General features: G+C 39.6%; 1 protein-coding gene across 1 annotated transcript in view; it reads right to left on the reverse strand.

Annotated features, from left to right (window-relative positions):
- The window catches only part of UFL1 (UFM1 specific ligase 1), a 59,184-nt gene extending 43,091 nt beyond the window's left edge, over nucleotides 1-16,093 (reverse strand). The window contains exons 1-3 of the mRNA XM_036871479.1: nucleotides 15,938-16,093; nucleotides 14,633-14,778; nucleotides 13,540-13,568 (exon numbers count right to left, since the gene is read on the reverse strand). Coding sequence (XP_036727374.1) covers nucleotides 13,540-13,568; nucleotides 14,633-14,778; nucleotides 15,938-16,014 — 252 coding nt within the window. The 5' untranslated portion in view covers nucleotides 16,015-16,093. The remainder of the gene's footprint in view (nucleotides 1-13,539; nucleotides 13,569-14,632; nucleotides 14,779-15,937) is intronic.
- Between the last annotated feature and the right edge of the window lie 497 nt (nucleotides 16,094-16,590).

Below are 16,590 nucleotides of genomic sequence, written 5' to 3' on the forward strand. Positions count from 1 at the left end.
TGAAGTAAATAGATAAGATGACTGCATCTATCACTCCTGAGGTCAAGGAAACCTCCCTGACTGCACATGTGCAGAAAGACTCCTTGGGGGTCAAAAAGGGAGGGGCGCTACCCCATAAAAGGTGCTGTCAATCTTCCATAGGCCTCTGTGCTGGAATCCACCTTGGCAAAAAGATGCACACGCATATCAGGAAGGGCCCTGGGTCTGGTCAGAGGTGGGAAACGAAGCGAGATGACTGACCAAAGGAAAAAAAAGGCCCGGAAAAACTGCCTCCATATAAGTGATTTAAATCACCTCTCTGGTGTGCTCCTCATCAGGGAGAACGTCCACACTCTTCTCTGGGCATGTATTTCTGCTTTGCTCTAAATAAATTGCTTCTTTCTTCTCTTTGCACATACTGTGCTTCCGATAAATTCTGTGCCTGCTTTACAGTGGAATTCTTTCTCCAAAGACAAGGACCAAGGTCCTCTAACCTAACGACATCAGTTCTGCTCATTTTTGGAAGGCAGGGAAACAAGGTGGTGGAGTTGAAGGACGTGAACTCACCTCCTCTCAAGAAAACACCAAAATCACAACTAACTGCTGAACGACTATCAACAAAAAAGACTGGAACCTATCAAAAAGGATATTCCACATCCAAAGACAAAGAAGAGCCACAAGGAGATGACAGGAGGGGCGCTTTCTCAATATAATCAAACCCCGTACCCGCCAGGTGGATAATCCACAAACTGGATCCTCTGTTACAGAGTTTCTCCCACAGAAGTGAGAGTTCTGATCACCACGTCAGGCTCCCCAGCCTAGGGGTCTGGCATCGGGAGGAAGAGCCCCCAGAGCATTTGGCTTTGAAGGCCAGTGGGCTTGCATGCAGGAGCTCCACAGGACTAGAGGAAATAGAGACTCCACACTTGGAAGGCACACACAAGGTTTCATATGCACTGGGACCCAGAGCAAAGCAGTGACTCCACAGTAGCCTGGGCCAGACCTACCTGAGGGTCCTGGAGGGTCTCCTAGGAAGGTGGGGGTCTGCTGTGGCCCACTGCGGGGGCAAGGACACTGGTGGCAGAGGCCCCAGGGAATACTCCTCGGGTGAGTTCTTTGGAGGTTGCCATTTTGGCACCAAGATCTGGCCCCACCCAACAGCCTGCAGGCTCCAGTGTTGGGACACCTCAGGCCAAACAACCAACAGGGTGGGACCACACCCCATCCATCAACAGAAAGGCTACCTAACGTTGTCCTGAGCCCACAACCACCTCTAGACACACCCCTTGACATGGCCCTGTCCAGCAGAGGGGCAGGACCCAGCTCCACCCACCAGGGGGCAGGACCCAGTCCCTCCCACCAGGAAGACTGCACAAGCCCCTGAACCAACCTCACCCACCAGGAGGCAAACACCAGAAGCAAGGAGAACTACAATCCTGAAGCCTGTGGAATGGAAACCTCAAACACAGAAAGTTAAATAAAATGACATGGCAGAGAAATATGTTCCAGATAAAGGAATAAGATAAAGCCCCAGAAGGACAACTAAGTGAAGTGGAAATGGGCAATCTGCCTGAAAAAGAATTCAGAATAATGATAGCAAAGATGATCCAAGATCTCGGAAAAAGAATGAAGGCACAGACTGAGAAGATACAAGAAATGTTAAACAAGAGCTAGAAGATTTAAAGAACAAACAGAGATGAACAATACAATAACTGTGATGAAGAATACACTAGAAGGAATCAACAGCAGAATAAATGAGGCAGAAGAACACATAAGTGAGCTGGAAGATAGACTGGTAGAAATCACTGCCGCGGAACAGAATAAAGAAAAAAGAATGAAAAGAAATGAGGACAACCTAAGACACCTCTGGGACAACGTTAAATGTGCCAACATTCACATTATAGGGGTCCCAGAAGGAGGAGAGAGAGAAAGGGCATGAGAAAATATTTGAAGCAGTAACAGCCAAAAACTTCCCTAACACGAGAAAGGAAACACTCACTCAAGACCAGGAAGCACAGAGTTCCTTACAGGATAAACCCAAGGAGGAACAAACCAAGACACATACTTATCAAACTGACAAAAATCAAAGACAAAGAGAAAATATTAAAAGAAACAAGGGAAAAGAAACAAATAACATACAAGGGAATCCCCATAAGGATATCAGCTGATTTTTCAGCAGAAACTATGCAAGACAGAAGGGAGTACCACAATATATTTAAAGTGATGAAAGGGAAAAATACTACAAGCAGGAATACTCTACCCAGCAAGGCTCTCATTCAGATTCGATGGAGAAATCAAGCTTTACAGACAAGCAAAAGCTAAGCGAATTCACCAGACCAGCTTTGCAACCAATGCTAAAGGAACTTCTCTAGGTGGAAAGAGAAATCCAGAACTAGAAACAAGAAAACTAAGAATGGAAAAGCTCACCAGCAAAGGCAAACATACAGTAAAGGTAGGAAATCATCCACACACAAATATGATATCAAAACCAGCAATCTTGAGAAAAAGAGAGTACAAATGCAGGACATTGGAAATGCATTTGAAATGAAAACACCAGCAACTTAAAACAATCTTGTATATATAAACACTGCTGTATCAAAACCTCATGGTAACAGCAAACCAAAAATCTATGATACACACTCAAAAAAGAGAAAGCAATCCAAATACAACACTAAAGATAGTCATCAAATCACAAGAGAACAAAAGAGGAAGGGAAGAAAAAAGACCTACAAAAACAAATCCAAAACAATTAACAAAATGGCAATAAGAACATACATATCAATAATTACCTCAAATGTGAATGGATTAAATGATCCAACCAAAAGATTGGTTGAATGAGTACAAAAACAAGACCCATATATATGCTGTCTACAAGAGACCCACTTCAGAGCTACGGACACATAGAGACTGAAAGTGAGGGGATGGAAAAAGGTATGCCATGCAAATGGAAATCAAAAGACAGCTGGAGAAGCAATACTCATATGAGACAAAAGAGACTTTAAAATAAAGACTGTTATAAGAGACACAGAAGGACACTACATAATGATCACAGGATTAATCTAAAAAGAAAATACAACAATTATAAATATATATGCACACAACACAAGAGCACCTCAACATAAAAGGCAAATGCTAACAGACATAAAAGGAGAAATCAACAGTAACACAATGAAAGTGGGGGACTTTAACACCCCACTTACATAAATGGACAGATTATCCAGACAGAAAATCAATAAGGAAACACAGGCCTTAAATGACACATTAGAGCCGATGGACTTAATTGATATCTATAGGACATGCCACCCAAAAGCAGCAGATTACACTTTCTTCTCAAGTGCACATGGAACATTCTCCAGGATAGATCACATCGTGGGCAACAAATCAAGCCTCAGTAAATTGAAGAAAACCGAAATCATATCACGCATCTTTTCCAACCACAATGCTATGAGATTAGAAATCAATTACAGGAAAAAACCTATAATAAACAAAAACACATAGAGGCTAAACAATATGTTACTAAACAACCAATGGATCACTGAAGAAATCAAAAAATACCTAGAGACAAATGAAAATGAAAACACAACAATCCAAAACCTATGGGACACCGCAAGGGCAGTTCTAAGAGGGAAGTTTATAGCAATACATTCTTACCTCAGGAAACAAGAAAAATCTCAAATAAACAGCCTAACCTTAAACCTAAAGCAACTAGAAAAAGGACAAACAAAACCTATAGTAGAAGGAAAGAAATCATAAAGATCAAAGCAGAAATAAATGAAATAGAGACGAAGAAAACAATAGCAAAGAACAATGAAACTAAAACCTGGTTCTGTGAAAAGATAAACAAAATTGATAAGCCTTTAGCTAGACTCATCAAGAAAAAAAGGGAGAAGGCTCAAATCAATAAAATTAGAAATGAAAAAGGAGAAGTTACAACAGACATCGCAGAAATACGAAGGATCGTGAGAGACTACTACAAGCAACTATATGTCAAAAAAATGGACAACATAGAAGAAATGGACAAATTTTTGGAAAGGTACAATCTTTCAAGACTGAACAAGGAAGAAGCAGAAAATATGAACAGACCACTCACAAGTACTGAAGTTGAAACTGTGATTAAAAAACTTCCAACAGGGGCTTCCCTGGTGGCGCAGTGGTTGAGAGTCTGCCTGCCAATGCAGGGGACGCGGGTTCGAGCCCTGGTCTGGGAGGATCCCATGTGCTGCGGAGCGACTGAGCCCGTGAGCCACAATTACTGAGCCTGTGCGTCTGGAGCCTGTGCTCCGCAACAAGAGAGGCCGCGACGGTGAGAGGCCCGCGCACCGTGATGAAGAGTGGCCCCCACTTGCCACAACTGGAGGGGGCCCACGCACAGAAACGAGGACCCAACACAGCCAAAAATAAATAAATAAATAAATAAAAATTAAAAAAAAAAAAACAAAAACTTCCAACAAACAGAAGTCCAGGACCAGATGGCTTCACAGGCAAATTCTATCAAACATTTAGAGAAGAGTCAACACCTATCCTTTTGAAACTCTTCCAAAAAACTGCAGAGGAAGGAACACTCCCAAACTCATTCTGTGAGGCCACCTTCACCCTGATACCAAAACCAAACAAAGATATCACAAAAAAAGAAAATTACAGGCCAATATCATTGACGAACATAGACACAAAAGTCCTCAACAAAATACTAGCAAACGAATCCAACAACACATTAGAAGGATCATACACCACAATCAAGTGGGATTTATCCCAGGGATGCAAGAATTTTTAAATATGCGCAAATCAATCAGTGTGATACACCACATCACAAAACTGAAGAATAAAAACCATATGATAATCTCAATAGATACAGAAAAAGTTTCTGAAAAAATTCAACACCCATTTATGATAAAAACTCTCCAGAAAGTTGGGCATAGAGGGAACACACCTCAACATAATAAAGGCCATATATATGACAAACCTACAGCTAGCATCATACTCAATGGGGAAAAGCTGAAAGCATTTCCTCTGAGATCAGAAACAAGATAAGGATGTCCACTCTTGCCACTTCTATTCAACACAGTTTTGGAAGTCCTAGCCATGGCCATCAGAGAAAAAAAAGAAATAAAAGGAATCCAAATTGGAAAGGAAGTAAAACTGTCACTGTTCACTGATGACATGACACTATACACAGAAAATCCTAAAGATGCTACCAGATAAGTAAAACTCATCAAGGAAATTGGTAAAGTCGCAGGATACAAAATTAACATACAGAAATCTCTTGTTTTTCTATACACTGACAACGAAAGACCAGAACGAAAAATTAAGGATACAATCCCATTTACCACTGCATCAAAAAGAATAAAGTACCTAGGAATAAACCTACCTAAGGAGGCAAAAGACCCGTACTCTGAAAACTGTAAGATACTGATGAAAGAAATCAAAGATGACGCAAACAGATGGAAATATATATCATGCTCTTGGATTGGAAGAATCAGTACCATCAAAATGACTATACTACCCAAGGCAATCTACAAATTCAATGCAATTCCTATCAAATTACCAATGGCATTTTTCACAAAACTAGAACAAAAAGTTTTACAATTTGTATGGAAATACAAAAGACTCCGAACAGCCAAAGCAATCCAGAGAAAGAAAAACAGAGCTGGAGGAATCAGGCTCCCTGACTTCAGACTACACTACAGGTTACAGTCATCAAAACAGTATGGCGAGAGAGGAACCAAGATGGCGAAGTAGAAAGATGTACTCTCACTCCCTCTTGCGAGAACACCAGAATCACAACTAGCTGCTGGACAATCATCGACAGGAAGACACTGGAACTCACCAAAAAAGATACCCCACATCCAAAGACAAAGGAGAAGCCACAATGAGACGACAGGAGGGGCGCAATCAGAGTAAAATCAAATCCCATAACTGGTGGGGGGGTGACTCACAGACTGGCGAACACTTATACCACAGAAGTCCACCCACTGGAGTGAAGGTTCTGAGCCCCATGTCAGGCTTCCCAACCTGGGGGTCCGGCAACAGGAGGAGGAATTCATAGAGAATCAGACTTTGAAGCCTAGTGGGAATTGATTGCAGGACTTCGACAGGACTGGGGGAAACAGAGACCCCACTCTTGGAGGGCACACACAATAGTGTGTGCACTGGGACCCAGGGGAAGGACGAGTGACCCCAGGGGAGACTGAACCAGACCTACCTGCTAGTGTTGGAAGGTCTCCTGCAGAGGCAGGGGTGGCTCTGTTTCACCATGGGGACAAGGACAATGGCAGCAGAAGTTCTGGGAAGTACTCCTTGGCATGAGCCCTCCCAGAGTCTGTCATTAGCCCCACCACAGAGCCCAGGTACGCTCCAGTGTTGGGTTGCCTCAGGCAAAACAACCAACAGGGAGGGAACCCAGCCCCACCCATCAACAGTCAAGTGGATTAAAGTTTTACTGAGCTCTGACCACCACAGCAACAGTCAGCTCTACCCACCAACAGAGCCTCCCATCAAGCCTCTTAGATAGCCTCAACCACCAGAGGGCAGACAGCAGAAGCAAGAAAAACTACAATCCTGCAGCCTGTAGAACAAAAACCACATTCACAGAAAGACAGACAAGATGAAAAGGCAGAGGGCTATATACCAGATGAAGGAACAAGATAAAACCCCAGAAAAACAACTAAATGAAGTGGAGATAGGCAACCTTCCAGAAACAGAATTCCGAATAATGATAGTGAAGATGATCCAGGACCTTGGAATAAGAATGGAGGCAAAGATGGAGAAGATGCAAGAAATGTTTAACAAAGACCTAGAAGAATTAAAGAACAAACAAACAGAGATGAACAATACAATAACTGAAATGAAAATACACTAGAAGGAATCAATAGCAGAATAACTGAGGCAGAAGAACGGATAAGTGACCTGGAAGACAGAATGGTGGAATTCACTGCTGCGGGAACAGACTAAAGAAAAAAGAATGAAAAGAAATGAAGACAGCCTAAGAGACCTCTGGGACAACATTAAACGCAACAACATTCGCATTATAGGGGTCCCAGAAGGAGGAGAGAGAGAGAAAGGACCCGAGAAAATATCTGAAGAGATTATAGTCAAAAACTTCCCTAACATGGGAAAGGAAATAGCCACCCAAGTCCAGGAAGCGCAGAGAGTCCCACACAGGATAAACCCAAGAAGAAACATGCCGAGACACATAGTAATCAAAGTGGCAAAAGTTAAAGACAAAGAAAAATTATTGAAAGCAGCAAGGGAAAAATGACAAATAACATACAAGGGAACTCCCATAAGGTTAACAGTTGATTTCTCAGCAGAAACTCTACAAGCCAGAAAGGAGTGGCATGATATACTTAAAGTGATGAAAGGGAAGAACCTACAACCAAGATTACTCTACCTGGCAAGGATCTCATTTAGATTTGATGGAGAAATCAAAAGCTTTACAGACAAGCAAAAGCTAAGAGAATTCAGCACCACCAAGCTCTACAACAAATGCTAAAGGAAATTCTCTAAGTGGGAAACACAAGAGAAGAAAAGGACCTACAAAAACAAACCCAAAACAATTAAGAAAATGGTCATAGGAACATACATATCAATAATTACCATAAACGTGAATGGATTAAATGCTCCAACCAAAAGACACAGGCTTGCTGAATGGATACAAAAACAAGACCCATATATATGCTGTCTACAAGAGACCCACTTCAGACCTAGGGACACATACAGACTGAAAGTGAGGGGATGGAAAAAGATATTCCATGCAAATGGAAATCAAAAGAAAGCTGGAGTAGCTATACTCATATCAGATAAAATAGAATTTAAAATAAAGAATGTTACAAGAAACAAGGAAGGACACTACATAATGATCAAGGGATCAATCCAAGAAGAAGATATAACAATTATAAATATATATGCACCCAACATAGGAGAACCTCAATACATAAGGCAACTGCTAACAGCTATAAAAGAGGAAATCGACAGTAACACAATAATAGTGGGGGACTTTAACACCTCACTTACACCAATAGACAGATCATCCAAAATGGAAACAAATAAGGAAACAGAAGCTTTAAATGACACAATAGACCAGATAAACTTAATTGATATTTATAGGACATTCCATCCAAAAACAGCAGATTACACTTTCTTCTCAAGTGCGCACAGAACATTCTCCAGGATAGATCACACCTTGGGTCACAAATCAAGCCTCAGTAAATTTAAGAAAACTGAAATCATATCAAGCATCTTTTCTGACCACAACGCTATGAGATTAGAAATGAATTACAGGGAAAAAAACGTAAAAAACACAAACACATGGAGGCTAAACAATACGTTACTAAATAACCAAGAGATCACTGAAGAAATCAAAGAGAAAAAAAAAATACATAGAGACAAATGACAATGAAAACATGACGATCCAAAACCTATGGGATGCAGCAAAAGCAGTTCTAAGAGGGAAGTTTATAGTTATACAAACCTACCTCAAGAAACAAGAAAAATCTCAAGTAAACAATCCAACCTTACACCTAAAGAAACTAGAGAAAGAAGAACAAACAAAACCCAAAGTTAGCAGAAGGAAAGAAATCATAAAGATTAGAGCGGAAAAAAATGAAATAGAAACAAAGAAAACAATAGCAAAGATCAATAAAACTAAAAGCTGGTTCTCTGAGAAGATAAAATTGATAAGCCATTAGCCAGACTCATCAAGAAAAAGAGGGAGAGGACTCAAATCAATAAAATTAGAAATGAAAAAGGAGAAGTTACAAGACACCGCAGAAATACAAAGCATCCTAAGAGACTACTACAAGCAACTCTATGCCAATAAAATGGACAACCTGGAAGAAATGGACAAATTCTTAGAAAGGTATAACCTTCCAAGACTGAACCAGGAAGAAACAGAAAATATGAACAGACCAATCACAAGTAATGAAATTGAAACTGTGATTAAAAATCTTCCAACAAACAAAAGCCCAGGACCAGATGGCTTCACAGGTGAATTCTATGAAACATTTAGAGAAGAGCTAACACCCATCCTTCTCAAACTCTTCCAAAAAATTGCAGAGGAAGGAACACTCCCAAACTCATTCTATGAGGCCACCATCACCCTGATACCAAAACCAGACAAAGACACTACAAAAAAAGAAAATTACAGACCAATATCACTGATGAATATAGACGCAAAAACCCTCAACAAAATACTAGCAAACAGAATCCAACAACACATTAAAAGGATCATACACCACGATCAAGTGGGATTTATCCCAGGGATGCAAGGATTCTTCAATATACGCAAATCAATCAATGTGATACACCATATTAACAAACTGAAGAATAAAAACCATATGATCATCTCAATAGATGCAGAAAAAGCTTTTGACAGAAGTCAACACCCATTTATGAAAAAAACTCTCCAGAAAGTGGGCATAGAGGGAACCTACCTCAACATAATAAAGGCCATATACGACAAACCCACAGCAAACATCATTCTCAACAGTGAAAAACTGAAAGCATTTCCTCTAAGATCAGGAACGAGACAAGGATGTCCACTCTCACCACTATTATTCAACATAGTTTTGGAAGTCCTAGCCACGGGAATCAGAGAAGAAAAAGAAATAAAAGGAATACAAATTCGAAAACAAGAAGTAAAACTGTCACTGTTTGCAGATGACATGATACTATACATAGAGAATCCTAAAAATGCCACCAGAAAACTACTAGAGCTAATCAATGAATCTGGTAAAGTTGCAGGATACAAGATTAATTAATGCACAGAAATCACTTGCATTCCCATACACTAATGATGAAAAATCTGAAAGAGAAATTATGGAAACACTCCCATTTACCATTGCAACAAAAAATAAAATACCTAGGAATAAACCTACCTAGGGAGACAAAAGACCTGTATGCAGAAAACTATAAGACACTGATGAAAGAAATAAAGATGATACCAACAGATGGAGAGATATACCATGTTCTTGGATTGGAAGAATCAATATTGTGAAAATGACTATACTACCCAAAGCAATCTACAGATTCAATGCAATCCCTATCAAATTACCAATGGCATTTTTTACGGAACTAGAACAAATCACCTTAAAATTTGTATGGAGACACAAAACACCCCGAATAGCCAAAGCAGTCTTGAGGGAAAAAAACAGAGCTGGAGGAATCAGACTCCCTGACTACAGACTATATACTACAAAGCTACAGTAATCAAGAGAATATGGTACTGGCACAAAAACAGAAACATAGATCAATGGAACAAGACAGAAAGCCCAGAGATAAACCCACACACCTATGGTCAACTAATCTATGATAAAGGAGGCAAAGATATACAATGGAGAAAAGACAGTCTCTTCAATAAATGGTGCTGGGAAAACTGGACAGCTACATGTAAAAGAATGAAATTAGAATACTCCCTAACACCATACACAAAAATAAACTCAAAATGGATTAAAGACCTAAATGTAAGACTGGACACTATAAAACTCTTAGAGGAAAACATAGGAAGAACACTCTTTGACATCAATCTCAGCAAGATCTTTTTTGATCCACCTCCTAGAGTAATGGAAATAAAAACAAAAATAAACAAATGGGACCTAATGAAACTTCAAAGCATTTGCACAGCAAAGGAAACCATAAACAAGACGAAAAGACAACCCTCAGAATGGGAGAAAATATTTGCAAACGAATCAACGGACAAAGGATTAATCTCCAAAATATATAAACAGCTCATTCAGCTCAATATTAAAGAAACAAACAACCCAATCCAAAAATGGGCAGAAGACCTAAATAGACATTTCTCCAAAGAAGACATACAGATGGCCACGAAGCACATGAAAAGATGCTCAACATCACTAATTATTAGAGAAATGCAAATCAAAAGTACCATGAGGTATCACCTCACACCAGTTAGAATGGGCATCATCAGAAAATCTACAAACAACAAATGCTGGAGAGGGTGTGGAGAAAAGGGAACCCTCTTGCACTGTTGGTGGGAATGTAAATTGATAGTCACTATGGAGAACAATATGGAGGTTCCTTAAAAAACTAAAAATAGAATTACCATATGACCCAGCAATCCCACTACTGGGCATATACCCAGAGAAAACCATAATTTAAAAATACACATGCACCCCAATGTGCATTGCAGCACTATTTACAATAGCCAGGTCATGGAAGCAACCTAAATGCCCATCAACAGACGAATGGTTAAAGAAGTTGTGGTACATATATACAATGGAATATTACTCAGCCATAAAAAGGAACGAAAATGAGTCATTTGTTGAGACGTGGATGGATCTAGAGACTGTCATACAGAGTGAAGTAAGTCAGAAAGAGAAAAACAAATGTCGTATATTAACGCATGTATTTGGAACCTAGAAAAATGGTACAGATGAACCGGTTTGCAGGGCAGAAGTTGAGACACAGATGTAGCGAAGAAACGTATGGATACCAAGGGGGGAAAACTGCGGTGGGGTGGGAATGGTGGTGTGCTGAATTGGGTGATTGGCATTAACATGTATACAGTGATGTGTATAAAACTGATGACTGATTAAAAAAAAAAAAACAGTATGGCACTGGCACAAAAACAAATATAGATCAACGGAATAGGACAGAAAGCCCAGAAATAAACCCACATACTTATGGTCAATTCATTTATGACAAAGGAGGCAAGAATATACAATGGAGAAAAGACTGTCTCTTCAGTAAGTGGTGCTGGGAAAACTGGACAGCTACATGTAAAAGAATGAAATTAGAACACTCTCTAACATCATACACAAAAATAAACACAAAATGGATTAAAGACCTCAATGTAAGACTGGATACTATAAAACTCTTAGAGGAAAACATAGGCAGAACACTCTGACATAAATCGCAGCAATATTTTTTTTTAACATCTTTATTGGAATATAATTGCTTTACAATGTTGTGTTAGTTTCTGCTGTATAACAAAGTGAATCAGCTATATATATACATATATCCCCATATCCCCTCCCTCTTGTGTCTCCCTCCCAGCAATATCTTTATGGAGCCACCTCCTAGAGTAATGAAAATAAAAACAAAAATAAACATATGGCACCTAACTAAACTTAAAAGTTTTGCACAGCAAAGGAAACCATAAACAAAACGAAAAGGCAATCCACAGAATGGGAGAAAATATTTGCAAATGAAGTGGGTGAGAAGGGATTAATCTCCAAAATATACAAACAGCTCATGTAACTCAATATCAAAAAAACAACCCAATCAAAAAATGGGCAGAAGATCTAAACAGACATTTCTCCATCAACATACAGATGGCCAAAACAACATGAAAATATGCTCAACATCACTAATTATTAGAGAATGCAAATCAAAACTACAATCAGGTATCACCTAACACTGGTCAGAATGGCCATCATCAAGAAGTCTACAAACAATATATGCTGGAGAGGCTATGGAGAAAAGGGAACCCTCCTACACTGTTGGTGGGAATGTATATTGGTACAACCACTATGGAGAACCGTACGGAGGTTCCTTAAAAAACTAAAAATAGAGTTGCCATATGATCCAGCAATCCCACTCCTAGGCATACATCTGGAGAATACTATACTTCAAAAAGATACATGCACGGCAATGTTCATTGCAGCACTATTTACAATAGGTAAATTGCTTCCAATTAGGTTGGAAGCAACCTAAACGTCCATCAACAGAGGAATGGATAAAGATGTGCTACATATATACAATGGAATAGTACTCAGCCATAAAAAAGAATGAAATAATGCCATTTGCAGCAACATGGACGGACCTAGAGATTATCACATTAAGTGGAGTATGTCAGACAGAGAAAGTCAATTATCATATGATATCACTTATATGAGGAATCTAAAAAAAAAATGATACAAATGAAGTTATTTACAAAACAGAAACAGACTCAGAGCCTTTGAAAACAAACTTATGGTTACCAAAGGGGAAAGGTCAGGAGGAGGGATAAATTAGGAGTTTGGGATTAACATATACACATTACTATACATAGATAATCAACAAGGACCTACTGTATAGCACAGGGAATGGTACTCAATATTCTGTAATAACCTATACAGGAAAAGAATCTGAAAAAGAACTATAAATCAACTATACTCCAGTATAAAATAAAAATTAAAAAAAAAGAAGTTGTACCATTTCACACAAAATTTGCCAGTTTCTTGTATATACTGTAGTGTACCTTACTGATGACATGTACACCTGTATTTTCTAAAAATATCTTCTACATTTCTTTTACTTCCACATATTAAAAACAAATAAACATGAAACTGGTGATTTTTCTCCCAAAATTACATAAATTTTGTAATTACATAAAATGACAACTATGAGTTTATTTCGTAAAGAATAAAGAATAAGCAAGTCAACTGAGAAAGAAGAACTTATTAAACTGATTCAATATATGTCAGTGAGTGTTATGTAATTATTTCTTCACAAACACAAAACACGATACCAGTACCAAGTGAATACTTAGGGCACTGAAAAAATTAATGATATAAAAAACACTTGAGGAATCAAAGTAAAAACTATTATAAAGTTGAAATTTACCTGTTGCAGATCAACAATGTTTACTCGACCTTTAAAGAAAAGACATTCATTTATTTTACATTATGTGTTAAGTACATACCAGCCAAAAACTGTAAATTCCAAAGATTTATGTTTTGGACCGTCCAGGTCCTCCTTCTACAAAGGACACAGGGCTGCAGTAATTAATGTCTTCAAATGCAAACCATTAGCTGAATAAATTTTCATGACTTAAGGTACAGACAATAGTTTATTTTCAAAGTTCCATTTGTTATATCAGGCCAATTAGAGAATCAGCTGATACACGGGTTGGCCAGATATACAGGGGTTATTTACCTCCCTTTGCAATTTTATCTACTGTGACCAAAGAGATACAGACAACTAAATTCAGGTAAACTTTTTTCAATTATTTGAAACTGGTAGGTTACCACTTATTAGCTAAAGAATATCTGTTAAGTATTCCAAATTATAGCTAATATTTTATTAGGACTATGCAGGAAGATAAAAAACAAACACCAAGGGTGTACCTAATGACATCTAATGAGTTGTTTTCACAGATGCATCTAATCTAATCAAATAGTGTTCAAATTTGCTCAGTAATTGGTTCAAATTTCAAAAAGACAAAGGAAACAAAAACTTTTTTGTATGCTTGTAATAGCATTTCCTACAAACAGATATAGCACATCAAACTGTTTCCTAATTTGCAAATACTTAAAGTTTAAAAAAGAGCATGGTAGTACAACCTTGATTTTCAACACTCTATAATTTAAAATCTCTATTCCCTCTTCATAATTATCACCTGATAACACGTAGCTAAGTATCCACCCCTGAGTCACCCAATAAATTCATGAACTGTGAAAAGAAACAGCTGATTAATTCACATACAGAACACATAACCCAAAATAATAAAAACCGCTATTTTTAAAGTGACAATATTTGACTTCATTTAAATTATACGATCATGTTTACCTAAACCTATTAAAAATATTAAGGCTGATTACCATATTAACAATTGAAAGGGTGTCTTATAACCTCTAAATCACTTATGATGTATAGTTTTAAGGGTTTTTTCCCCCCTTCCAAAGAACCAGAAGAAAAAAACTAAGGAATTACTTACCACCTCGAACATGTAGCTCATCTCTCATTTCTTTACTAATTTGGGCTGGAGTAATATATTCCTTCCCATCAAGCGTGTGAACTACTTCTAGCTGTTTCTGAGCAATCAATTTATTCACAATCTCAATGCAATTCCGCTCTGACAACCTGAGGGAAACAAAAGTTAAGTTTTAAAAATGCATTTGATACATTCAGGGCATAATATGATTAAGAAAACGTATGAAAATGGGCTTTTAAAAAGGTTTGGGTAGTCATTAGGTTCTATATTACAAAATCTGTATCTTTTATTAGTATAATACTAATTCAATAAATTAAAAAAAGTTCTAGGGAGTAAATAGGTTTACATGAACTTAAATCATGTAGTTCATTGTTACAAATCTTTCTATTACAGATTTCAAGTTTGCTCTCTCTTCTAGGCCTGCTTCTAATCTTCAAATCTGAAAAATGAGGACATGTAATTTACATAAGAGAAAAAACTGCCCTACTTCTATTTCAATTTTCACTTTAGCTTCAGTTAAAAAAAAAAACCCAAAATTTTCTTTTATTGAATGCATTATTGCCTCATTCATACAACTAATCTGTAGGCAGGAGATAGGAAAACACGTTAAGCGTCCTAGTTTGCTCGCACTGATACAAAACACAGCATCAAGGGATTAAAGTCTTCAGCCCCAGAAGGAACAAGACAAGGAAGAGTCAACAGATAAAAAAGGGTTCTACTAGCTTTTTACGTGCTCGGTAATGGTAAAAAGCAGAGTTAGGGTGCTTCTCAGGACACCCCCTCCCCCACAAAGGTTAGTGGGTTTGTAGGAAATATCAGTGTCCGGAGTCCCTAAAAATGACAGATGAGACCCGGGCTCTGGCCTAGCACACCTGTTCTGGAGAATAAAAAGGCAAAATGTTTAAGGAGTCAACATAGTATTTGCAAAGTACTGTATTTCGGGGTTAGCGTCTCCTTTCAAGCTCTAAATCAGGCAGTGCATAACAGGCAATGACTTGCTGACGGTTAAGTAAGGGTCAGAGGGACGTTCTTAAGACAGCTCCAAGTCACCAGCCCCAGCTGTCGTGGGGGGAGGCCCCGCCTGCACCTGGCTGGGGCTTAAAGGGTGGGGGGATGTTCTCGGTCTCCCCCCGCCGAGAATTATACTGGCAGCCGCAATCTAGGCTCTGGGAGCGGGGGAGGGGGCGGGAACGCTGACAGCGGCTGGGAAGGCCCGGGGTCCAAGGCCTGGGGTTTGCGGCCTCAGGTCTTGGCGTGGCCGCCCAGGGGCTATTTTGGACTCCACAATGGAGAGGGAGGGTCAGGCACCTCTGCGTGGCCTCTGCGAACTGCGCCCGCTGGAAGTCAGCCGCCAACCGCCTAATCTCTTCCCAAGCGTCCGCCATCTCGGCCCTACTCGCCAAGCAGCCGACCAACCGCAGACACGTCAGCCGAAAAGCCACGGGAGCCGAGGCGGAACGGGCCGCGCAAAGGGACAAGAGACTCCTCCCCGACGCAGCTACGAAACGCGTGCGGCCGGCGCAGGCGTGGGCGGGGCCCGAAGAGCCGCAGCCCCGCCCACCCCGCGCGGGAGGTTTGTCCTCGGCTATGGGAGCCCGGCGGGGACTTCTGAGAGCTAGGCTGCGAGGTCTCTCCTCGGCCGCGGATGGGTTGCAGGAAAGCCAAGTTAATAAAGTGTTACTTTCGGTCTTTGTTTGCATTATCCCTAATGTTTTGGAGCAGTGATAATCAAATTAACTACTCTTCTTTTTGTTTTCTGCCCTCCCTTTGGTTTATTTTTGGGACGGGGGCGGGGCTGGGGGTGGGGGCGGGGAGGAGATGTGCCCGGGCCTGCAGTTAGCATCCCCTCTTCTCTAGTTATTAATGAAGGGCAATCCCGTTTGTGTAGGGAATCATGCTTATTTTTACTTGGGCTCAAAGCTTTGAACCTGTTGGATAATTATTATTATTATTTTTTTTTG

The sequence above is a fragment of the Balaenoptera musculus genome, chromosome 12 (genome assembly GCF_009873245.2).
Source record: "Balaenoptera musculus isolate JJ_BM4_2016_0621 chromosome 12, mBalMus1.pri.v3, whole genome shotgun sequence".
In the NCBI taxonomy this organism is placed as follows: Eukaryota; Metazoa; Chordata; class Mammalia; order Artiodactyla; family Balaenopteridae; genus Balaenoptera; species Balaenoptera musculus.